The 26,094-nt window shown below is 51.7% G+C and overlaps 1 protein-coding gene across 3 annotated transcripts; it reads left to right on the plus strand.

The window, feature by feature from the left end:
• On the plus strand, positions 1–26,094 carry cyld3 (cylindromatosis (turban tumor syndrome) 3). 3 transcript variants are annotated; one of them, XM_080022835.1, is made up of 17 exons: positions 1–135; positions 2,267–2,465; positions 3,567–3,684; positions 12,480–12,637; positions 13,018–13,431; positions 13,617–13,722; positions 16,357–16,856; positions 18,069–18,234; positions 18,313–18,454; positions 19,291–19,413; positions 19,599–19,690; positions 19,807–19,870; positions 23,344–23,557; positions 23,656–23,764; positions 24,190–24,308; positions 25,138–25,393; positions 25,491–26,094. In XM_080022835.1, the coding sequence occupies exons 2-17, from the start codon at positions 2,283–2,285 to the stop codon at positions 25,673–25,675; spliced, it is 2,949 nt and encodes a 982-aa protein (XP_079878961.1). In that variant the 5' UTR covers positions 1–135; positions 2,267–2,282; the 3' UTR covers positions 25,676–26,094. The 3 variants fall into 3 exon arrangements, with proteins under 3 accessions (XP_079878961.1, XP_079878962.1, XP_079878963.1); XM_080022836.1 differs by lacking the exon at positions 19,291–19,413; XM_080022837.1 differs by lacking the exons at positions 24,190–24,308; positions 25,491–26,094 and having other exon boundaries at positions 25,138–25,364.

The following is a 26,094-nucleotide window of genomic DNA, read 5'->3' on the forward strand; positions in this document are numbered from 1 at the left end:
TGAGTTTGATTTAAAATGTTCGTCAGAGCAGAAAACAAAGTTCCATTCGATTTGATAGAATGTAATGATATTAAATACGATTTAGTGTTTTAAGAACGGCCTTTAGTGGCAGAAAACAGAAAGAACAGTCACAATGTGAGTCCAGGTGGAGAAGTAGGAAGTGTTTGAACTTGTTTGTTTGTTTGTTTGTTTGTCTACATTCAAACTTGGTGGTTTAACATCCTGACGACAAACTGGAGATGACAACTTATGTAAAGTTATTCCAAATATTATCCCTGTTTGCACAGATTTTAGATTTATTTCTACAATCATGAACAATTTCCAAATGTTATATTTCAAATCAGAACGAACTGTTGATACAATTTTACTGTCTACTTTGTTTTTTTTAGGTTTATTGTATACGCTCCATTAAAAAAATTTAAAATTTATTTTTTATTTCAATCTGGTTACTTAGGTGTCCAGCTCAAAGCGCGGGAGCTGCATTGTTTAGTTCTGATTTTTCTTCTTCTTCTTCTTCTCTGCTGAAAACGCCTGGCACTTGTTGGAGAAATGTGTCCTCGAGGATCACCAAGTTGTTCCGTTGTTGGAGTAAACCTTTCTTAACCCTGTTTCAAGCAGTTACTAAAACTTCTGTTGATCAATTCAAGTATAACAATTACCTTCGAGGTTCTCCACGTGCTCATCGATGGGTTGGAGCGTCAATCATAAGACGTATCACGAATTTAGGAGTTGGTCAAATTTATCAAAAGGTGCAGGCTCAGTTCGTGAGGATTGGAACGAGCCTGGGCTCAGCCAAGTCCGAGAGCCAAGTCTGAGCCCAGCCATTGGAAGCCCCGATCCTTCTTTGGATCCTTATATAGTCTAATGTACGCAAGTGGTCACAAAAGGACATATGGATCACAAAGAACTGATGTTCACATGAACAATATGAACGCAAGCGGAAAAGTACAGGAACAACATGTGCGCGACTGGTCACAAAAGGACATTTCCAACCAGAGGCACCATATTATTTCTAACAGTCCATATTATTTCTAACAGATTCCTTTTTTTCCTTGGATGATTTATTCAATAGAAATAATCGCTCGAGGAATTTCGAGAAAAGGACCCTCTCCACAATATTGGACATAGACATATTCACACAAAAACAGAAACCATCAAACCCACGGACACAAAACCAGTCCAAACATGCTGTGGTCCAAGGTCGATTCACAACAGAACACGTCTGTGGGAGGAGTTAAAAGAAACCTGCCATGACAGCAGAAGAAAAGCGCTTTGTGATGTCATCATCTCATTTGGTTTAATGTGTTGAGTGTGACTCTGAAGCGCTTTGTGATGTCATCGTCTCATTTGGTTTTATGTGTGCTGAGTGTGACTCTGAAGAGCTTTGTGATGTCATCATCTCATTTGGTTTTATGTGTGCTGAGTGTGACTCTGAGGCGCTTTGTGATGTCATCATCTCATTTGGTTTTATGTGTGCTGAGTGTGACTCTGAGGCGCTTTGTGATGTCATCATCTCATTTGGTTTTATGTGTGCTGAGTGTGACTCTGAGGCGCTTTGTGATGTCATCATCTCATTTGGTTTAATGTGCTGCGTGTGACTCTGAGGCGTGGTTATGGCCATATTTAAATCAACAGTCTTGAATTAATCCCATTGGTGCAATCGATGGCACTAACCTGGCCCCGTGTATTGAGAACAGAAATCTTTGTCACAGGACACGCCACTACAACACATGCAAACTGGACACACAAACACGGTTGTGGTGTCGTATTGAAATTTGACCTGCTGTAGCAGGTCAAGGTTGGACAGTTTGGTATAAAAGTGAAAGAGGCCAGACTGAGATGGTTTGGACACGTGTGGAGGAGAGATGAGAGTTACATTGGGAGAAGGAGGCTGAGGGTGGAGCTGCCAGGTAAGAGGAAAAGAGGAAGCCAAAGAGAAGCTTGAGGGAGGTGCTGAGGGAGGACATGCAGGCAGGTGGTGTCATGGAGGAAGATTATCCGCTGTGGCCACTAACGGGAGCTGCACAAAGAAGAAGAAGATTATTATTATTATAATTATATTGTTATTATTATAGTCTATTTGTTCTGATGTGTCTCTCTCCCCCCTCTCTCTATCGCACTCCCTCCCTTCCTCTCGCTTCCTCTACTCTCTTTCTCTCGCCCCCCCTCTCTATCTCCCTCTCACTCACTCCCTCACTCACCTCCCCTCTCTCTCCCCCTTCTCCCTTGATCTCCCTCTCACCCCCCCTTCTCTCTCTCGCTCCAGAGGTCCTTCTCTCAGAATGTCGGGCTCCCAGGATCCGACCCGCCGTGTCAGGTTGTCCAGAACCTTCTTGGTCTCCGTGGACCTAAAGGTACAGGACCAGCTGGACGGCCCGGTCCGGCTGCACCGGGGGAACATGTGCCGGGAGCAGGACGCTGGGCGGAGCCGGGACCGGGACCGGGACCACCAGTTCTGGGTCAAGGTACAGAGGCCTAAGACCACCAGTGCTCACATGTTCCCATGAAAACATCTTCAGTTCACCTTTACTTTTGCGCCGGAGAGATGGATGGAGGGAGGGAGGGAGAGATGGCGATGGCGGGATGGATGGAGGGAGGGAGAGATGGCGATGGGGGGAGGGAGGGAGGGAGGGAGGGATGGTGATGGGGGATGGAAGGAGGGAGGGAGAGATGGAGATGGCGGTGGGGGGAGGGAGGGAGAGAGAGAGAGATGGGGTAAGGAGGGATTAAGAGAGAGATGGAGGTATAGATGGAGAGATGGCGAGAGAGAGGGATGCGGAGATGGAGATGGTGGTGGGGGGAGGGAGGAGGGAGAGATGGATAGAGGGAGAGAGAGAGAGATGGCAATGGGGGAGGGAGGGAGGGAGGGATGGAGAGATGGTGATGGGGGGATGGATGAGGGAGGGAGATGGTGATGGGGGAGGGAGGGATGGATGGAAGGAGGGAGTACGAGAGAGAGAGTTGGGGTAAGGAGGGATTAAGAGAGAGATGGAGGTATAGATGGAGAGTTGGCGAGAGAGAGGGATGGGGAGATGGTGGTGGGGGGAGGGAGGAGGGAGAGATGGATAGAGGGAGAGAGAGAGAGAGAGATGGCAATGGGGGAGGGAGGGAGGGAGAGATGGTGATGGGGATAGATGACGGAGGGAGAGATGGCGATGAGGGAGGGAGGGAGAGATGGTGATGGGGGGATGGATGAGGGAGGGAGAGATGGCGATGGGGGAAGGAGGGATGGATGGAAGGAGGGAGTGCGAGAGAGAGAGATGGGGTTAGGAGGGATTAAGAGAGAGATGGAGGTATAGATGGAGAGATGGCGAGAGAGAGGGATGGGGAGATGGAGAGAGGGAGGGAGAGCTGGAGGAAGGGATGGGGGGATAGAGAGAGAGGGGGATGGAGGCGGAGATGGAGAGAGGAGGAGCGTTAGGTATGAATGGAGAAAGGGAGGGAGAGATGGAGGTATAAATGGAGAGATAAGGAGGGATGGGACCAAGGACCTGGGACCGGTTCCTTGTTTCCTCTTGTCTAACCCCTCGTTCTCCTTTTTCCTCCCTCCCTCCCTCCCTCCCCAGGTGCTGGACAGCGGGGTGATGGTGAAGGTGGAGAGACGCCACCTGGTGGAGGTTCCCAGCGAGATAAGCGGCCTGTTGGAGCCAGTGGCCGAACCAGAGAACAGACTCAGCCTATTGGGTGAGGAGGAGGGAGGGAGGGATGGATGGAGAGATGAAAAAGAAGAAGAAGAAACAGTCTTTATTCGTCACGCAACACACCACACTACAACACATGCTTGCACACACACACACACACGCACATGCTTTGATGGTGGCCGGTGAAATGGTTCCTCTGCATTGAACCATCCTGGCTTGTCCTTCCTCTGGGGGCACAGCCAGGAGCAGGGGGCAGCGTACGTGGACGCGCCCGGGGACCAGGTGATAAGTGTCCATCGCTGGTCAGACCATGATGGGTGCATGTTTTTGGTGGGGGTCCTTACTGACGTGAGGTGGAGGAAACCCCATGTGAGCACGGGGAGAACATGCAAACTCGAGGCTCCTATTTGGGAGATAACCCGCCGGAGCACGGTGCCAACAGCGCCCCAGGCCCCAGGTTACAGCAGCCCATATCCAAACAGGCAGTTATAATAAAGTAATAAAAGATTTTAAAAAATAGAACCTAGAAAGAGAGAGAGCTGGCTGACATCATGGAGAGAAGGAAGGTAGATGTACTATGTGTACAAGAGACCAGGTACAAGGGGAGTGTGTGTCTGTGTGTGGTTGTTCTACTGGCTGCACTGTTGCTTATACAGTGACAGCCGCAAGAAGGCCATCTCTCTCTCTCTCCCTCCCTCCATCCATCCCTCCCTCCCCCCATCGCCTGCGATAGCGCTCCTTCCCACACTTTGGGTGAAGCAGCCTATTGCTGAAGGAGCTCTCCAGAGTGTCATGCATGGGGTGGGGTTCGTTCTCCATCATGGATGACAGCTCAGCCATCATCCTGCTTTCTCCCTGTCACGACCAGAACTGGGAGGGACCCAAACGCACGACACAGGGAGACGGGAGGCAGGCAAGGGATGTTTATTAACCGGGACGCTGGAGCTGGCCGGGGGGACCCGGTCGGGGGGGGATGGAGCAGGGCAGGGCAGGGATGATGATGACCAGGAGATGGGGTCCAGGATCCGGGTTGAGAGACGGGGAACCAGGCTGGATGGAGATGGACGGAGAGCCTTGGTCGACGAGCGGAGACAGGCAGGTAAACCGGGCTGGCTGGACATGGAGAGACAGACTGGGTCGACGAGAGGAGGCAAGCAGGTAAGGGGAAGGCGAGACAACAAGACATAAACTAGGAACTAGGAACTAGGAATAGGAACTTGGAAGGGAGCCAATAGCGATACAACTCGGGGAGAGCTAGTTGACGGTCTGGCAAGGAATGGCTAGGAAGCTGGGGCTAAATACTGTGCAGGTAATTGATCCCAGGTGTGTGCAATTGGGCTTGAGTAGGGAGCTGCAGATGGGGCAAGGGCGGCCTCTAGTGGCGCTGGGAGGCCGTGGGCCTACTGTTAGGCCCCCCCCATCTACGGACGCTCCTTGGCGGACACCTGGAGCCTGAAGGGCGAGTTCGGTTGAAATCCCATATGAGGGAGGCATCCAGGATCTGTCTCCGGGGGACCCAGGAGCGTTCCTCCGGGCCGTATCCCTCCCAGTCCACGAGGTACTGGAAGCCCCTCCCCCGGCGCCGCATGTCCAGCAGGCACCACACTGTGTAGGTCGGGTGGCCGTCGATGGTGCGGGGGGCTGGTGGGGCCTTGGCGGGGAGGGAGAGAGGGCTGGAAACCACTGGCTTGAGCAGGGATACATGGAAGGTAGGGTGGACACGGAGGGAGGGAGGGAGACGGAGGCGTACAGCACAGGGGTTGATGATTGACTCAATGGGAAAGGGGCCAACATACCGGGGAGCGAGTTTTCGGGAGTCCACCTTGAGGGGCAAGTCCTTTGTGGAGAGCCATACCATCTGTCCGGGGACGTATGTAGGTGCGGACACACGGTGCCGGTTCGCCTGCCGCTGGGACCTGGCAGAGGCCCGGAGTAGGGCAGAGCGGGCCCTCCTCCACGTCCTCCGGCAGCGACCAATGTGGGCCTGGACGGAGGGTACGGCGATCTCAGCCTCCTGGGCAGGGAACAGTGGGGGTTGGTAGCCCAGAGAGCATTGGAAGGGCGACAGGCCGGAGGAGGCTTTCACCAGGGTGTGGTGGGCGTACTCGGCCCATGGCAGCTGGTCGCTTCAGGAGGTGGGGCTGGTGGTTGTCAGGCAGCGGAGCATGGCCTCCACCTCCTGGTTCGCCCGCTCCGTCTGGCCGTTGGTCTGGGGGTGGAAACCGGAGGAGAGACTGACCTGTGCCCCCAGGGCCGAGCAGAAGGCGCGCCAGACCTTGGAGGTGAACTGGGGTCCTCTGTCTGACACCACGTCTGCCGGAATGCCATGGCGGCGGAACTGCTCGGCCACCAGCAGGTCTGCGGTCTCCCTCGCCGATGGTAGCTTGGGCAGGGCGAGGAAGTGGGCCGCCTTAGAAAAGCGGTCCACCACCGTGAGGATGGTAGTGTTGCCCCGGGATGGTGGAAGACCGGTGACGAAGGGCGATGTGGGACCAAGGACGAGTCGGGATGGGTAATGGGCGGAGGAGGCCGGAGCGGGGTCGGGTGGAGGACTTGGACCGGGCGTAGGTGGGGCAGGCCGAGACGAAGGACCGGGTGTCAGGGAGCAGGGTCGGCCACCAGAAGTGCTGGCGGACGACGGCCAGGGTGCGGGTGAACGCGGGGTGGCAGCTGAGGCGGGAGGCATGGGCCCACTGCAGAACCTGGGAGCGTGCAGAGTCAGGGACGAACAGGCGGTTAGGGGGTCCGGTACCTGGGTCGGGCTGGTGCTCCTGCGCTTGGGTGACGAGGGACTCGATCTCCCAGGTGTGTGTGGCGGCAAGGCACAGGGGTGGAAGGATGGGTTCAGGATCCCCTGTCTTCTCCTCTGGCGCGAACACACGGGACAGGGCGTCAGGTTTGGTGTTCTTGGTTCCTGGGCGGTAGGATAGGGAGAAGTTAAACCGGCCAAAAAACAACACCCACCTGGCCTGCCGGGAGTTGAGCCGCTTCGCCGTCCGGATATAGGCCAAGTTCTTATGATCGGTCCAGATGACGAAGGGGTGGATTGCTCCCTCAAGCCAGTAGCGCCATTCCTCCAGGGTAGTTTGACAGCCAGTAGTTCCCGGTTACCCACGTCATAGTTGCGCTCGGGTGGTGTGAGCCTGCGGGACAGAAAGGCCAGGGGTGGAGCTTACCATCGGTTGGGGAGCGCTGAGAAAGTACTGCTCCTACCCCCGTGTCTGAAGCGTCCACCTCTACCACAAACTGGAGGTTGGCGTCGGGCTGGGCCAGGACTGGGGCTGAAGAAAAGCGGGTCCTGAGGTCGAGGAACGCGGCCTTGGCCGCGGGGGTCCATTTGAAGGCCACTGCAGTGGAGGTAAGGGCTGAGAGGGGAGCAGCGATGCGACTGAAGTTACGGCTGAAGCACCGGTAGAAGTTTGCAAACCCGAGGAACCGTTGGAGCTGCTTCCTATTGGCTGGGGTTGGCCACTCCACCACGGCGGCCACCTTTTTGGTGTCCATCTTCAGCCTCCCTCGGCCAATGATGAACCCTAGGAAGGAAATGGATGGAACATGGAAGACACACTTCTCGGCCTTAACAAACAGATGGTTTTCCAGGAGGCGCTGCAGCACCAGGCGTACATGCTTTACGTGGTCGGAGAGGGATTTGGAGAAAATCAAGATGTCGTCGAGGTAAACAAAGACAAAGGAGTTGAGCATGTCCCGGAGGACATCGTTAATTAGGGCCTGGAAGACCGCTGGGGCATTTGACAGCCCAAAGGGCATAACAAGGTACTCAAAGTGTCCGAGCGGGGTGTTGAATGCGGTCTTCCACTCGTCCCCTTCGCGGATGCGGACCAGGTGGTAAGCGTTGCGGAGGTCAAGCTTGGAAAAGTGGGTGGCACCCTGAATGGGGACGAAGACTGAATCCATCAGGGGCAAGGGGTACTTGTCTTTGATCGTGATGTCGTTCAGTCCCCTGAAATCAATGCAAGGACGGAGGGTCTTGTCCTTCTTCGCAACAAAGAAGAACCCTGCGCCGAGTGGAGAAGACGAGGGGCGAATAATCCCGGCAGCGAGAGAGTCGCGGATGTAAGTCTCCATGGCCTCCTGTTCGGGCCGGGAGACGTTATACAGGCGACTGCAGGGGAGGGGGGCGCCTGGCAGGAGGTTGATTGCGCAGTCGTAGGGGCGATGAGGTGGTAAGGATAGCGCCTCCTGCTTGCTGAAGACCAGGGCCAGGTCCAGATATTGCGATGGAACCGAGGGCAGGTCAGGGCTCTTGGGGACCCCCGGCGGAGCGCCCAGCGGCGCGCCCATGGCCGAGCGAAGGCAGTGGGCATGACAGTGTGTGCTCCAGGAGCTCACGCTGCCCGAGCGCCAGTCCATCGGAGGGTTGTGGGTCTGGAGCCAGGGGTACCCCAGAACCACGGGGTTCAGTGGGGAATCAATAAGGAAGAACCTTAAAGACTCACGGTGGTTGCCGGAGAGTAGCAGCTTGAGGGGCGCTGTCTGGTGGCTAATCCGGGTCAGATGTGACCCGTTCAGCCCCTTGACCTCGAGCGGTGGGGGGAGAGGGACGGGTGTCAGCCCTAGCTGGCGTGCTAGTCCCTGGTCGAGAAAACTCGCATCCGCCCCGGAATCTATGGGAGCGGAGGAAGAGCGTATTATATCTCCCCACGAGAGGGTAGCTGGGAGCAGTGGACGGGAGAGAGGGTTGGCGCTGGAGCGACCGGAACGTAACCCTACCGAGGAGTCGCCCTCTTGTGGCCGGACCGGGCAGGTGGCTCGGAGGTGTCCCAGCCGGCCGCAATATAGACAGGCGCAGGTCTGTATGCGGCGTGCTCGCTCCTCGGGGGAGATCCGGGAGCGACCAAGTTGCATTGGCTCGGCATCGGAGAGAGTCGGGGCACTTGTGAGGCGCCCAAGAGTAGCAGGCGCTGGAGACCAGGGCGTGGCCGCCCAGGCGGGAGACACGGACTGGAGGCTCGCCCCCTCCCTCTCGCGCTGGCGCTCCCGTAGCCGGTTGTCCAGGCGGATTGCGGTCTCTACTAGTTGGTCCAGGTCCGTGGGCTCGTCCCGCCGCGCCAACTCGTCCCGCAACTCGTCGTTCAGGGCGCGCTGAAACACGTCCTGCAGGGCTCCGTCATTCCAGCCGCTTTCCACGGCTAGAGTCCGGAACTCGACGACGAGGGAGGCGACGCTACGGGAACCCTGGCGGAGGGAGAGGAGTCTTCTGGCGGCCTCCTTGCCGCAAACTGGGTGGTCGAAGACTCTCCTCATTTCGCGGGTGAACAGATCGTAGGAGAGACTCACGGGGCCCCCCTGACTCCAAACCGTGGAACCCCAGCCGAGAGCCGCCCCTCTCAGGCATGAGATGAGGAACGCGATGCGGGCACTATCGGAGGCGTACGACGACGGCCGCTGTTGGAAAACCACTGCGCACTGCACAAGGAAGGCGCGGCAGGTGCCGAAATCGCCGTCGTAAGGCGCTGAAGCCGGAACGTGGGGCTCAGGGGGGTCGAGAGAGGCGCTGGGAGCCCTGGTGGGGGAAGGAGGGCAGATCGGAGGAGCAGGGGGGGCCACGGGGGCCGGAGGACCCTGCAGGCTGCTGACGGCCGCCGAGATGGTCCGGAGGTGTTCCGCAATGTCCCGGAGGGCCTGGTCATGATGCCCAAGGAATAGGAACTTGGAAGGGAGCCAATAGCGATACAACTCGGGGAAAGCTAGTTGACGGTCTGGCAAGGAATAGCGAGGAAGCTGGGGCTAAATACTGTGCAGGTAATTGATCCCAGGTGTTTAGGCTTGAGTAGGGAGCTGCATATGGAGCAAGGGCGGCCTCTAGTGGCGCTGGGAGGCCGTGGGCCTAACACTCCCACCACCTGCACTGGGTCCAGGGGGCCCCCTAGGACAGAGCTGGCCTTCTTGATCAGTTTGTCAAATGTTTGTCAAGTGTCTTCCTCCCTATGTCCATAAATTACGTTATACGTAACAAAGTGGAATGGAACAGGGAATAAATATTGAACACATGAAGAATAGGAGGTGCAGAAAGGCATGGGAAGTCAATAAAGCAGCTGAAATCTGTCAGTATTTAGGAAGCAATCCTGCCCCCCTAATACCAGCTGGGTTAGTCCTAATTGATGGCCGATAAAAAGGTTTCTCCTATCTATGGTGTCACACAAGAAGCATCTCATGACGGTAAAACCAAAGACCTCTCTCAAGATCTTCGCAACCTTATTGTTGCAAAACATACTGATGGCATTGGTTACAGACATATTTCTGAACTCCTGAATGTTCCGGTGAGCAGCATCAGGGCCATTATCCGGAAGTGGAAAGAACATAATTTTACCATCAACCGACAACGACAGGTGCTCCTCAAAAGATTTCAGACAGAGGAGTCAGAAGTATAATTAGAAGTGTTGTCCAAGAACCAAGGTGGTGGTGGAGGTGCAAACATCATGGTGTGGGGCTGTTTTTCAGCATGTGGTTCTGGCAGACTTCACATCATTGAAGGAAGGATGATTGGAGAAATATAGTGAGACATTCTTGACAAGAATCTGCTGCCGTCGACCAGGATGCTAAAGATGAAACGAGGGTGGACATTTCAGCAAGACAATGATGCCAAACACACGGCCAAGGAAACTTTTCATTGGTTTCAGAGAAAGAAAATAAAGCTTCTAGAATGGCCCAGTCAATCACCTGACTGAATCCAATTGAAAATCTATGGAAAGAACTGAAGATCAGAGTTGATAGAAGAGGCCCCTGGAACCTTCACCATTTGAAGACAGTTAGTGTGGAAGAATGGGCAAAAATCACACCTGAGCAACGCAGGCCACGAGTTCCTTCACACTGGAGGCCTCTTGAAAATGTTGTAACCAACTAAGGCTTTTCTACTAAGTATTTAATACATTTCAGAAAGCGTGTTCAATATTTTTTCCCTGTTTCATTCCACTTTATGACACATAACCTCATTTATGGACATATATGTTTTGATTTATTTGTATGTGTGGATTACTTGGGTTGTTACCGACGTCTGGTGAAAATTTCATGTCAACAGCCCCATCAGAAATATATTTACGGAGAAAATATTGACGTGTTAAATACTCATTGGCACCGCTGTATGAGAGGTTGGAGAGTAAAGAAGGAGAAAAGTACTTGTACCGATTGGCAAGACAAAGGGACCAAGCTGGGAAGTATGTACAGCAGGTTAGGATGATGAAGGATAATGATGGGAATGTGCTGACTAGTGAGGAGAGTGTGTTGAAAAGGTGGAAGGAGTACTTTGAGGAGTTGATGAATGAAGAAAATGAGGGGGAGAGAAGAGTGGATGATGTGGGGATAGTGGATCAAGAAGTGCAGCAAATTAGCAAGGATGAGGTGAGAACAGCATTAAAGAAGATGAAGAGTGCAAAGGCAGTTGGCCCAGATGACAAACCTGGGGAAGCATGGAAATGTTGAGGTGAGATGGCAGTGACGTTCCTAACCAGACTGTTAAACACCATCCTGGAAAGGGAGAGGATGCCGGAGGAGTGGAGAAGAAGTGTACTGGTACCATCTTCAAGAATAAGGGAGACGTACAGAGCTGTAGTAACTACAGGGGAATAAAGTTGATCGGGTTAAGAGGAGAGGTGGGGATCAGCGAGCAGCAGTATGGTTTCATGCCAGGAAAGAGTACTACAGATGCAATGTTTGCTTTAAGAATGCTGATGGAAAAGTACAGGGATGGGCAGGGGGAGTTGCGCTGCGTCTTTGTGGATTTAGAGAAAGCGTATGATAGGGTGCAGAGAGAGGAAGTGTGGTATTGCATGAGGAAGTCGGGGGTGGCAGAGAAGGACGTCAGAGTGGTACAGGATATGTATGAGGACAGTCAGACAGTAGTAAGGTGTGCAGTAGACGTGACCAAGGCATTCAAAGTGGAGGTGGGACTGCATCAAGGATCAGCTCTGAGCCCTTTCTTGTTTGCAGTGGTGATGGACAGGTTAACAGATGAAATCAGGCAGGAGTCTCTGTGGACTATGATGTTCGCGGATGACATTGTGATCTGTAGCGAGAGCAAGGAGCAGGTGGAGGAGAGCCTGGAGAAGTGGAGGCATTCATTAGAGAGAAGAGCAATGAAAGTCAGCAGGAGTAAGACACAATACATGTGGCTGAATGGAGGGGAGGGCAGCAAAAATCTGAGAATGCAAGGAGTGGAGGTGGAGAAGGCGGATGAGTTCAAGTACTTGGGGTCGACCATCCAAAGCAGCGGAGAGTGCGAGAGAGGTGAAGAAGAGAGTACAGGCAGGGTGGAGCGGGTGGAGAAGAGTGTCTGGAGTGATGTGTGACAGAAGGGTTCCAGCCAGAGTGAAGGGGAAGGTGTACAGGACGGTAGTGAGAGCAGCCATGTACGGTTTAGAGGCGGTGGCACCGACTAAAAGGCAGGTGGATGAAGTGGAGGTGGCAGAGTTGAGGATGTAGAGGTTTTCATTGGGAGGGACAAGGATGGACAGGATTAAGAATGAGGACATTAGAGGGACAGCTCAGGTTGGACAGTTTGGTGGAAAAGTGAGAGAGGCCAGACTGAGATGGTTTGGACACGTGTGGAGGAGACATGAGAGTTACATTGGGAGAAGGAGGCTGAGGGTGGAGCTGCCAGGCAAGAGGAAAAGAGGAAGCCAAAGAGAAGCTTGAGGGAGGTGCTGAGGGAGGACATGCAGGCGGGTGGTGTCAGGGAGGAAGATGCGCAGAACACAAGGTGTTGGATGCAGATGATCCGCTGTGGCCACCACTAACGGGAGCTGCACAAAGAAGAAGAAGATATAAAACAACATAAATAATGATTATGAACAAAACACTTTGTTGCCCTTTGGTTCCTAGGCAACCCTGGGAAGCTGCAGCGATTGGCTGCCCTGCCTCTAGGCTCCCTCCTCTGGGTCCAGATGAGCCAACCGGACGAGCTGGCAGAGGCAGAGCTTCGGTACCGCGGCCCATTGGCCAGGGGGAGCACCGCTGTGTGGTTCGGGGTCCAACTCAAGGTCATTTATTTATTCTCCATTTGGAAATGACACATCAAAGTGCTCGGCTACCCCAGGGCCCACTCCTTTTCCACAGTTATTAATATTTTTTACCATACATTATTCAAATTCAAGATTCAAGATTCAAGATTTTTTATTTGTCACATACATATACATACTTCCATACATATATGCAGTGAAATGTAATGTTAAATTACATTACAATTACATAAAATTAAATTAAAAATTATTGTTATTATTATAGTGAATTGTTATTTTTATTTTGAATAAATTCCTATAATTTCTCATTAATTCTTATTCTTTCAAATAAATAATTATAAATGTTTCTAATGAGTTGTTATTATTATTTCTCATGTGGTCTTTCTTTCCCTCCCCCTCAGGGTTCAGCAGTGGGGAGGGGGGCGAGTAACGGTTCCTTTAAAGGCCGCCAGTACTTCCTCTGCCCCGAGGGCTCCGCCCTCTTCCGCCCGGCAAATTACATCAGACTGCGCCGCTGGTCACGCGGCAACGGCTCGGTTGAAACCCACAACCACAATGGTCTCCCTGGCAACAACAGTCACCCCAACAACCCCCACCAGCAGGGCGGCCTGCGGAGCAGCTTCCACCAGTGCCTCTCCGCCCCCGTCCGGATCCAGGGTCCCGACCTGCCGATCCAGGTCCCCGGCCCGGTGCAGGTCCAGGTGGGCAAGCGGGTGTGTGTCTCCCTGGAGGACGGGGTCCAGGGCGGGGAGGTCCGGTTCTGCGGCCCGCTTCCGGGCAGGACCGCCTTGGGGCTGCACATCGGAATCCTGCTGGTGAGAAGGCTTTAAAACACCAGAGCCTGATGCTAAGTTTTAGAAGTGGTTACCAAGGCAACCATGGCTACTTGTTGCCAAGACCGACAAAATGATTGCCACATACTGTCTGTGCTGGTCTGTCGTGCTTAGACCGGGTCTGGTCTGACGGACCCGGTCTGACCCCTGTCTCCGTGGTCTTTCAGGACGCTCCAGTCGGCAGCTGGGACGGACACTACAGAGGAGACAAGCTGTGCCACATCCCGTCCCCGCTGTACGGAGTTCTGCTGCCCGCCGCGAAGGTCGCCCCAGGTAGGTGAACCACATGCTGGCAGGCTGCGCTACACAGGACCAGGTGCATGGTTGCCGCTTTGGCAAGTTGGTGTCGGGTTTTGTATTGATGCAGTTTGATGGAAACAATCAAGATATAAACTCAGGGTGCCTCCTGAAAGTCGACCAGTAGGAAACCTCTCAGTGGATTGAGATTCTTCAAGTCGAGCAGTTTTTTTTTTGTTTTTTTTTTGTCAGTCAGTGTGCATTACAATAACATGGTAAAACAGATAGAAGCTTACTCAATTTTACAGGGATAACATTTCAATGGGGAATCATCAATATATTATTTTATATGTGTGAATGGAACACAGCTCTCTGTGCACCCCGATCACCATGCCCCCCTCCTCCAAATAAATGACTAAAAACTGTGGGGGGGGGGCACAGAGGGGCGGGCCACAACTCATAGACTCCTTAAGATTGTTTTCTGCGCATAACGCATGGAGAGGGGGTGATCGGGGAGAGAGTCACGAAAAAAGTCCTCGTCCTCGTTACACACGCTTTCCTTCCATAAGGATACGTACAATACAAATAAATCTTCTTCAATAAAAAACAGTTTTGGTGCGATCAAAGGCACCCTATCACTGGCGCACCACAGCCGGGCCGTCAGAGAGAGAGACAGGTGGCTCACTCTCCGCGCCCCCCTCGGGTTGGCGCCCTAGGAGCCAGGCTGGATTGGTCTTTCCTATGTACACCGCGTTCCAAATTATGATTCAAATTGGATTGAAGTGTCATAAACATTTAACTCTTTGTTTTTTAATTCAATTCATGGATGGTATTGTATCTCAGGGCTCTTTGGATCACTGGAATCAATCTCAGACAACTGTGATAAATAGTTTGCCAGGTGAGCCCAATTCAGGGAAAACTATTTAAGAAGGACATTCCACATTATTAAGCAGCCACAGGTTTCAACAATATGGGAAAGAAAAAGGATCTCTCTGCTGCCGAAAAGCCTCAAATAGTGCAATGCCTTGGACGAGGTATGAAAACATGAGATATTTCACGAAAACTTAAACGTGATCATCGTACTGTGAAGAGGTTTGTGGCTGATTCAGAGCACAGACGGGTTGGTGCAGATAAAGGCAGAATGAGGAAGGTTCCTGCCAGACAAATTCATGGGATGAAGGGAGCAGCTGCTAAAATGCAGTTACAAAGCAGCAAACAGGTATTTGAAGCTGCTGGTGCCTCTGGAGTCCAGCCAACCTCAAGGTGTAGGATCCTCCAGAGGCTTGCAGTTGTGCATAAAGCTACTATTGGGCCCCCATAAGCAATGCTCACAAGCAGAAAGGGTTGCAGGGGCCCCAGAAATACATGAAGACTCATTTTCAAAGTCTTGTTTACTGATGAGTGCCTAGCAACCCTGGATGGTGCAGATGCATGGAGTAGTGGATGGTTGGTGGATGGCCACCGTGTCCCAACAAGGCTGCCAGGTCAGCAAGGAGGTGGCAGAGTCATGTTTTGAGCCGGAATCATGGGGAGAGAGCTGGTGGGCCCCTTTAGGGCCCCTGAAGGTGTGAAAATGACCTCGGCAAAGTATATAGAGTTTGTGACTGAGCACTTTCTTCCATGGTAAAAAAAATAGAACCGGGCCTTTCGTAGCAAAATCATCTTCATGCCTGACAACGCACCATCTCATGCTGCAAAGAATACCTCTGTCATTGGCTGCTATGGGCATAAAAGGAGAGAAACTCATGGTGTGGCCCCCATCCTCCCCTGACCTCCACCCTATTGAGAACCTTTGGAGCATCCTCCGGCAAAAGATCTATGAGGGTGGAGGCAGTTGGCATCAAAACAGCAGCTCTGGGAGGCTGTTCTGACATTTATTGCAAAGAAATTCAACAGAAACTCTCCAAAAACTCACAAGTTCAATGGAGGCAGTGACAGTGCTTGTGAACAGTGAAGGTGATATCAAAGAAGGCTCCTATGTTCACATGGAACTTGGCCTGTTAAGATGTTTTTATTGAATTAGCTTTTGATTTCAGTAAATATGACTCCTAATGCTGCACATTCAACAAATTACCATTTTCACTTCTTTACAACCTATAAGATGTTTTGAAACTCTGTTGTACATAATTTGGAACAGTGCATTTAGATTTTTTTATTTTTGAAAAAAATAGTGTTATCATTGGGAGGTTTGTTCAATAACATTCAAATTATACCCTAATGGTTGATGACTTGAAAATTATACTGTCATTTGTATCGACTATTTAGGAAAATCAGAGAAAAATATAATTTGCATAATAATTTGGAATGCGGTGTAGTCCTATATCCTGTATAGTTCTATATCCTATGAAGTCCTATATCGTCCTATTTCCTATATAGTTCTATATAGGCCTGTATCCCATATAGTCCTATATCCTATATATTTCTATATCCTATATATTCCTAAATCTTGGAGGCAGATGATCCACTGTGGCGACCCCTAACGGGAGCAGCCGAAAGTAAAGGAAGAAGATGTCAAATACTCACATTGAACAGCCAAATCCGATTCGACCGACCAAATTCAGAGTTGGGTACAGCCCTAGTATTAACTGGACCAAGTGTACCCCCTTGTACTCCTAGTGTACCTGCTTTATACCCCCAGTGTATCAAGTGTACCCCCCCCCCCCCCCCCAGAATCCAGGTCCCGCCTCCAGCCCCCCCCACAGGAGACTATCAGACCCGCCCTGAGGCCGGTCCAGCTTCCGGCCCAGCCGCTGGTCCAGCCTCCAGTCTCTCGGCCGGGCCCCACCTCACCGCTGCCCACCCACAGATCCGCCCTCATGCCGCCTCAGCGCACCTCCAAGCCGGCTCTGAAACCCCCCCCCTTACCTCCGCCCAAACCCCTGCACAGGCCACTCCCCCTTCTTCCCCCAGCCCCACCCCCTAAGCCCCAGCCTGTCCCGCATTCTCCGACCAGCGTGGACCATCCGCATCCTGTCAACGCCGAGCACAGCCCCGCCTCCCCCCCGCTGAGGTCGCCAGGCAGCGAGGACGAAGCCAGGTGGGCAGAAGATGGGGAGGCGGAGCTCGAGGTGGGGTCCATGGTGGAGGTGAACGACCCGCCCCTCTTCGGAGTGATCCGCTGGATCGGACGGATCAGCGGCATCCATGAAGTGGTGGCCGGAGTTGAACTGGTCAGTCTGAATTATCAATGTATCACTTCAGAAATATATCATTTGGATAAATTGGAAAGCAGCAACATGATATTGATCTGTCTCTTTCGGAAACTCAAAATGATGATACTGAGGTACAGTATCCACCCAGTACTGTTCCAACAACCAGATCGTTAAGCAAATTGGTCGATAAGCGATGATCAGTGTTGTTTCACGGTAAGGGGGCGTGGCTGGTATATATAGTATGTATATATAGTGTATTTAGTGCTGTTTCACGGTAAGGGGGTGTGGCTGGTATATATAGTGTATTTAGTGTTGTTTCACGGTAAGGGGGCGTGGCTGGTATATATATTGTGTATTTAGTGTTGTTTCACGGTAAAGGGGCGTGGCTGGTATATATAGTGTGTGTGTATATATAGTGTATTTAGTGTTGTTTCACGGTAAGGGGGCGTGGCTGGGATATATAGTGTGTATATATATATATAGTGTATTTAGTTTTGGTTCACGGTAAGGGGGCGTGGCTGGGATATATAGTGTGTGTATATATATATATATATAGTGTATTTAGTGTTGTTTCACGGTAAGGGGGCGTGGCTGGTATATACATTGTATATATAGTGTATTTAGTGTTGTTTCACGGTAAGGGGGCGTGGCTGGTATATATATATTGTGTATATATACATTACATTTACATTTACATTTAGTCATTGATCAGACGCTTTTATCCAAGGCGACTTACAATTGTTCAAACACCGACGGACGCAGCCATCAGGAGCAATGAGGGGTTAAGTGTCTTGCTCAAGGACACTACAGCATGCTAGCAGGAGGAGCCTGGGATCCAACCAGCAACCTTTAGATCACTAGACCACCAGCTCTACCGCCTGAGCTACCATCCCCTATATAGTGTATTTAGTGTTGTTTCAGGGTAAGGGGGCGTGGCTGGTGTATATAATGTATATGGTACATGTAGTGTTATTTCACGGGAAGGGGGCGTGGCCATTGCGAACACAAGTGTAGCGAACACAAGTGTAGTACTGATAGACTGCGGGAACGAGACTGAGAACGGTGATGAGATATAGTGTATAAAGTGTATATATAGTGTATAAAGTATATATAGTATATATTGTATAAGGTATATGTAGTGTAGAAAGTATATAGTGTATATAGTATACATATATACTGGGTATGTATATATATATAATAATTGAATAATTGAATTTGTCAATGTCTCAGGACCAGGAGCTGGCGGCAGCAACAGACGGCAGCTACCTGGGGAAGCGACACTTCCGTTGCCACGCCAACAGGGCGCTGTTTGTCAAACTTCGCAACTGTCGCCGAGACTCGCGGTTCCCTGCACCCGAAACGCCTGTCGACCAGGTGGAGCGCTGCAACTCCATAGGTGGGTAGGACCAGTCTGACCAATCTGACCTGGTGACTTACTCCCTTCCAGTCTGACTAGTAACCCCCCCCTGTCCAGTGTTTGCGGAGTGGGGCAGTGAGCGGGTGGAGGAGCACACCCCTCCACTGGACGGGGACGAGGCTCGGGAGCTTTACCAGGGCTGGAAGAGGGGCATCCAGGGCCACTTGAACTCCTGCTACCTGGACGCCTCCCTGTTCAGGTAAGACCAGACCCAGAACCCCTCCACCTCCCTGTTCAGCTAAGACCAGACCCAGAACCCCTCCACCTCCCTGTTCAGCTAGGACCAGACTCGGAACCCCTCCACCTCCCTGTTCAGGTAAGACCAGACTCTGAACCCCTCCAACTCCCTGTTCAGGTAAGACCAGACCCGGAACCCCTCCACCTCCCTGTTCAGGTAAGACCAAACCCGGAACCCCTCCACCTCCCTGTTCAGGTAAGACCAGACTCTGAACCCCTCCACCTCCCTGTTCAGGTAAGACCAGACTCTGAACCCCTCCACCTCCCTGTTCAGGTAAGACCAGACCCGGAACCCCTCCACCTCCCTGTTCAGGTAAGACCAAACCCGGAACCCCTCCACCTCCCTGTTCAGGTAAGACCAGACTAGGGATGTAACAGTATGAAATTTGACAAGCAGCCAAATGTTGTATTAATCCATCCAATGAGCCAAGGGCCACGTTCCGCCATCTTTGTTTGCACTTTCTTTCATGTGCACGTGCTGTAACGTAAAGCACCGTGATGTAAAATATTGCCGTAGGCAGTTCTGGCGGAACGCGCCTCTTGGTGAAATGACTCATTGGAGGGATTTTTACAACATTTGGCGTCTGCTGCTGTGCAGCGGCAACATGAGCTGAGGGTGAATCAAAGTTGACATCTTCAGTTTTGCAACAGATGTTTATACTGTGGGCGTTACAGGAAAAGGCTTATGGTTCAGAACCGTGGTTGATACCGCGCTGTACCTTAAAATGGCATACTGTTCCATCCCTGGACCAGACCCAGAACCACTACCCCTCACTGGTCCCAATCCCCCCCTCCCAGTCTGTTCTCCTGCTCCAGTTCAGCAGACTGGGTGATGCTCCGGCCTCCAGAGCTCTGTTCTGGCTCCAGTTCCGTTCAGGCCCAGGAACTTCTGCGCTGTGACATTGTCAACCCCCTGCGCAGGTCTGATCCTCCCATCCAAACCTCCCAACCTTCAACCCAGTCAATCCTTTCATCATTTCAATCCCTCAATCCCTTTATTCCTTCAATATCTTCCATCCCTTTAAACCTTCAAATCTTTCAATCCATTCAAGTCCTTCACCCCGTCACCCCCTGGTAACCCCCCCACTTCCTGTTCCACTCTCCAGGTTTGGTTACGTCTGTGCCAGTAAAACCATGACGCTGAGGATTCTGCTGGAGAGTGAGAGCAGCGACACAGGCTTCACCAACCAAGAGAAAGGTATCTGTCTGTGTGTGTGTGTGTGTGTGTGTGTGTGTGTGTGTGTGTGTGTGTGTGTGTGTGTGTGTGTGTGTGTGTGTGTGGAATGTTGACTTGCTGCTCTGTTTCTCTATCAGATCCTGAAGAATTCCTCAACAAGCTTTTCCAGATTCTCAACATTGAGCCGCTGCTGAAGATCAGGTGTGTGTGTTTCTATACTTGTGAGCACCAGTCTCCAAATCTACTATTAACTGGTTTGGAAGTGCATCAGAAACATGGCTCCTCGGAGCCTTACTAACCAGGTGTATTTACTCATGCCTGGGGTGTATTTGTGTGTGTGTCACTCAGGGCGGAAACATTCCTTAAACAGCCAACGCCCAGGCAACACTGTGCACTCTGAACTATCAAAATGCTCCTACGTCCCTGTGGAGGTGGTACACTTGACTCCACCAGGGGGAGGTAGATGTGGAGTTGATACACCTGACTCCACCAGGAAGCTGGAGATGTGGAGTTGATACACCTGACTCCACCAGAGGGTGGTAGATGTGGAGGTGATACACCTGACTCCACCAGGGGGTGGTAGATGTGGAGGTGATACACCTGACATTACATTACATTGATCAGACGCTTTTATCCAAAGCGACTTACAATTATTCAAACAGCGACGGACGCAGCCATCAGGAGCAATGAGGGGTTAAGTGTCTTGCTCAAGGACACTACAGCATGCTAGCAGGAGGAGCCTGGGATCCAACCAGCAACCTTTAGATCACTAGACCACCAGCTCTACCTCCTGAGCTACCATCCCCCCACCTGACTCCACCAGGAAGCCGTAGATGTGGAGGTGGTACACCTGACTCCACCGGGGGGCGGTTGATGTGGAGGTGATACACCTGATTACACCAGGAAGCTGTAGATGTGGAGGTGATACACCTGACTCCACCAGGAAGCTGTAGATGTGGAGGTGATACACCTGACTCCACCAGGAAACTGTAGATGTGGAGGTGATACACCTGACTCCACCAGGAAACTGTAGATGTGGAGGTGATACACCTGACTCCACCAGGAAGCTGTAGATGTGGAGGTGATACACCTGACTCCACCAGGAAGCTGTAGATGTGGAGGTGATACACCTGACTCCACCAGGGGGTGGTAGATGTGGAGGTGATACACCTGACTCCACCAGGAAGCTGTAGATGTGGAGGTGATACACCTGACTCCACCAGGAAGCTGTAGATGTGGAGGTGATACACCTGACTCCACCAGGAAGCTGTAGATGTGGAGGTGATACACCTGACTCCACCAGGAAGCTGTAGATGTGGAGGTGGTACACCTGACTCCACCAGGAAGCTGTAGATGTGGAGGTGATACACCTGACTCCACCAGGAAGCTGTAGATGTGGAGGTGATACACCTGACTCCACCAGGAAGCTGTAGATGTGGAGGTGATACACCTGACTCCACCAGGAAACTGTAGATGTGGAGGTGATACACCTGACTCCACCAGGAAGCTGTAGATGTGGAGGTGATACACCTGACTCCACCAGGAAGCTGTAGATGTGGAGGTGATACACCTGACTCCACCAGGAAACTGTAGATGTGGAGGTGATACACCTGACTCCACCAGGAAACTGTAGATGTGGAGGTGATACACCTGACTCCACCAGGAAGCTGTAGATGTGGAGGTGATACACCTGACTCCACCAGGAAGCTGTAGATGTGGAGGTGATACACCTGACTCCACCAGGAAACTGTAGATGTGGAGGTGATACACCTGACTCCACCAGGGGGTGGTAGATGTGGAGGTGATACACCTGACTCCACCAGGAAGCTGTAGATGTGGAGGTGATACACCTGACTCCACCAGGAAGCTGTAGATGTGGAGGTGATACACCTGACTCCACCAGGGGGTGGTAGATGTGGAGGTGATACACCTGACTCCACCAGGAAGCTGTAGATGTGGAGGTGATACACCTGACTCCACCAGGAAGCTGTAGATGTGGAGGTGATACACCTGACTCCACCAGGAAGCTGTAGATGTGGAGGTGATACACCTGACTCCACCAGGGGGTGGTAGATGTGGAGGTGATACACCTGACTCCACCAGGAAGCTGTAGATGTGGAGGTGATACACCTGACTCCACCAGGAAGCTGTAGATGTGGAGGTGATACACCTGACTCCACCAGGGGGCGGTAGATGTGGAGGTGATACACCTGACTCCACCAGGAAGCTGTAGATGTGGAGGTGATACACCTGACTCCACCAGGGGGCGGTAGATGTGGAGGTGATACACCTGATTACACCAGGAAGCTGTAGATGTGGAGGTGATACACCTGACTCCACCAGGAAGCTGTAGATGTGGAGGTGATACACCTGACTCCACCAGGAAGCTGTAGATGTGGAGGTGATACGCCTGACTCCACCAGGGGGCGGTAGATGTGGAGGTGATACATCTGACTCCACCAGGAAGCTGTAGATGTGGAGGTGATACACCTGACTCCACCAGGAAGCTGTAGATGTGGAGGTGATACGCCTGACTCCACCAGGGGGCGGTAGATGTGGAGGTGATACACCTGACTCCACCAGGAAGCTGTAGATGTGGAGGTGATACACCTGACTCCACCAGGAAGCTGTAGATGTGGAGGTGATACGCCTGACTCCACCAGGGGGCGGTAGATGTGGAGGTGATACACCTGACTCCACCAGGAAGCTGCAGATGTAGAGGTGATGCACCTGACTCCACCAGGGGGTGGTAGATGTGGAGGTGATACACCTGACTCCCCCAGGAAGCTGTAGATGTGGAGGTGATACACCTGACTCCACCAGGAAGCTGTAGATGTGGAGGTGATACACCTGACTCCACCAGGAAGCTGTAGATGTGGAGGTGATACACCTGACTCCACCAGGGGGCGGTAGATGTGGAGGTGGTACACCTGACTCCACCAGGAAGCTGTAGATGTGGAGGTGGTACACCTGACTCCACCAGGAAGCTGTAGATGTGGTGGATACACCTGACTCCACTAGGGGGCGGTAGAGTACACAGAGCATGGTCTTGGTGTTGCTGCAGCGCCCCTTGCTGTGATGTGTGGTACTGCATCTTGTCTCGTGAATTTCAGACACCTCAAGATTCAAGATTCAAGATTTTTATTTATCACATACATATACATACTTTCATACATATTTGCAGTGAAATGTAATGCAACGCACCCGGTGATAACACACAATATGTCCTAGGAAAAATTTCTAATAGCCCAACTAACTGACTCCTAAAACGTAATACAGTAAGTCAAATACTTATAGAATAAAATAAAAATATATAGAATAAAATACAATAAAAATAAAATGAAATAAAATGAAATAGATAGAGGGAATATGCTTATGTATATGGAATAGGCAATTATGTTTATACAGATATGTGCATTAAAGTGGCATGTGAATAAAGTGAGGTAGTGTTTGGGATAATACAGCACAGTATACAACAGTACGGCGCAGCAATACGGCATCACGAACAACCCTGAACAGTGACACAGTATGCGGTACAGTATGCTACATACAGTACAGTAGGTAGTGGAGCCTAGTGCATGGCTCAGTTAGGACCCCTGGTGAGGTCAGCATTGACAGTTCTAATGGCTTGCGGGAAAAAACCTGAAAGCAGTACTGTGTTACTGGTTCCCCAGGTCCAGGACCCAGGACTCCCAGCAGTGCCACCTCTACCAACTCTTCCCTCCCTCCATCCCATCGCCTCCCTCCTCTTCTCCTACCTCCCCCTCGTCTCCCTCGCTCTCCCCCATCTCCCTCTCCTCCCCCCTGCCAGAGGGGAGGATTCGGGTGTCTAGTGTCCAGGCTCTGCTGGAGGCCTCCTTCCTCCACACCGGACTCAAGTTTGCAGAGGTAGAAAAAGGATTCTTACTTTTGCAAATTTTTAGGGATTTTTTCCAAATGTCTGATGACATCACTTCTCTGGTGACATCCCTTCCTGTTCCCTGCAGGCTCCTTCCTGTCTCCTGCTGCTGATGCCTCGTTTTGGGAAGGACTTCAAGATGTTCGATGCTGTCCTGCCAACACTGCGCCTCGACATCACCGACCTGCTGGACGACAGTAAGGCTCCCTTTTCCTTCCTTCCTTTGGTTGATGGATGGATAGATGGTGAATGGATGGATGGATGGAGAGATGGATGGAGGAATGCACAGATAGACGGGCGAATGGAAGGATGGATGACGGATGGATGGATGGAATTGATGGACGGCTGGATAGATGGATGGATGGACGGATGGACGGGTGGATGGATGGATGGATCGGCGATGGCTTGGAGGTTGGATGGATGGAAGGACAAATGGACGTGTGGATGGATAACTGGATGGATGGATTGATGGATGGAAAATGGTTGGACGAAGGGCAGATGGATGGATGGATGGATGATGGTTGGATGGTGGGATGGATGTATGGATCTTTAGCGTAAACACGCTGTGTGTTGAGGATGCAGATGTTTGGATAACATCTCACTTGAAGCACTCTGGGTGCAGCGCTGCGGCAGTGCAGCATCTGCCAGGCGGTGGCGCTGTGGGAGTGTGTGCAGTGCTACGAGGATCCCGACATCACACCTGGACGCCCCAAGCAGTACTGCAGCACCTGCAATGCCCAGGTGGGACCCCACCACCATTCTTTGCATTTCATTCCACTTTTGTTCTTATTGTATTGAAATCAGATGTCTTGATTCAACAGGAAGTTCAAGTAGTTAGTTACTGGTCATACTGTACTGTACTGTACTGGTGGTGGTAGTTAGTTACTGGTCTGTACTGCACTGCACTGCACTGTACTGTACTGGTGGTGGTAGTTAGTTACTAGTCTGTACTGCACTGTACTGTACTGTACTGGTGGTGGTAGTTAGTTACTGGTCTGTACTGTACTGCACTGTACTGTACTGGTGGTGGTAGTAAGTTACTGGTCTGTACTGTACTGTACTGTACTGGTGGTGGTAGTTAGTTACTGGTCTGTACTGTACTGTACTGGTGGTGGTAGTTAGTTACTGGTCTGTACTGTACTGTACTGGTGGTGGTAGTTTGTTACTGGTCTGTACTGTACTGTACTGTACTGTACAGGTGGTGGAAGTAAGTTACTGGTCTGGTCTGGACTGTACGGTACTGGTGGTGGTAGTTAGTTACTGGTCTGTGCTGTACTGTACTGTACTGTACAGGTGGTGGAAGTAAGTTACTGGTCTGGTCTGGACTGTACGGTACTGGTGGTGGTAGTTTGTTACTGGTCTGTACTGTACTGTACTGTACTGTACAGGTGGTGGAAGTAAGTTACTGGTCTGGTCTGGACTGTACGGTACTGGTGGTGATAGTTAGTTACTGGGAGGTCTGTACTGTACTGTACTGGTGGTGGTAGTTAGTTACTGGGAGGACTGTACTGTACTGTACTGTACTGTAATGGTGGTATTAGGCTGTCTCACCCTCCTGTCTGTGTTCCAGGTCCACAGTCACAGGAAGCGGATTTCCCACAGTCCAGACCTGTTGGTTGTCCCCAGGGGGCCCTGGGGCTCTCCGGGGCCAGCTGATCCCGATGATCCCGGGGGATCCTGGGGGGGCGCCCCCCCGCACGCCACCCGCCACTTTCTGGAGCTGTTCGCGGTGACCTGCATCCAGACCAGCCACTACGTGAGCTTCGTCAAGCACGGGCCACGCCCCTCCGACTGGCTGTTCTCCGACAGTATGGCCGACAGGGAGGGTGAGGTTCACTCTGAAACATCCTTGTCAATAGACGTCATCAGTTATCATCCTTACCACCACCACCACCACCACCTCTCTCTTTCTCCCGCCCTCAGGAGGTGAGAACGGCTTCAACATCCCCCGGGTGAGAGCGTGTCCGGAGGTGGGCCGGCTGTTTGGTCTATCGGAGGCGGAGCTTAGCCGGGTGGACCCCGCCACGCTGGCGGAGTCCCCCCGCCGCCTGCTGTGCGATGCCTACATGTGTCTGTACCAGGACGCGGAGCTCAGCCTGTACAAGTAATACCAACACTACCAATGACACCAAGGACACCAACACCACCAATGACACCAACCATACCAGCGACACAAACAGCACCAACGACACCAACCATACCAGCGACACCAACGACACCAACCATACCAGCGACACCAACAGCACCAACCTTCATCAACTGCTGCTTGGAACAAAAGGACATTTTGATTTCATAACCAGTTCATGTGTAAAGAAGTATAATAGATAACTCAATGTATTAATATTGTGTCTTAAAGGTAGAGAATATTCAGTTTACATTCAGAACAAGTCAACGTGTATATTCTTGATATCTGTAAAATGCAACTGGTCGATCTTTAACTCATTTGTAAATAACTCAGATAATAATTGTGAGATGTTGATATTGTGTTAATAATTTGATACGACTGAGATGAAATGTGTAATAAATA

Source organism: Zeus faber, assembly GCF_960531495.2.
Source record: "Zeus faber genome assembly, chromosome: 22".
Classification (NCBI taxonomy): domain Eukaryota; kingdom Metazoa; phylum Chordata; class Actinopteri; order Zeiformes; family Zeidae; genus Zeus; species Zeus faber.

Excerpts from the sequence above, each read along its gene's own strand:
- cyld3 (XM_080022835.1), top strand. The coding sequence starts at position 2,283 with ATGTCGGGCTCCCAGGATCCGACCCGCCGTGTCAGGTTGTCCAGAACC. Across the intron at positions 23,558-23,655 it reads CCGGACTCAAGTTTGCAGAG|GCTCCTTCCTGTCTCCTGCT; the intron begins GTAGAAAAAGGA and ends TGTTCCCTGCAG. Across the intron at positions 24,309-25,137 it reads GCAGCACCTGCAATGCCCAG|GTCCACAGTCACAGGAAGCG; the intron begins GTGGGACCCCAC and ends TCTGTGTTCCAG.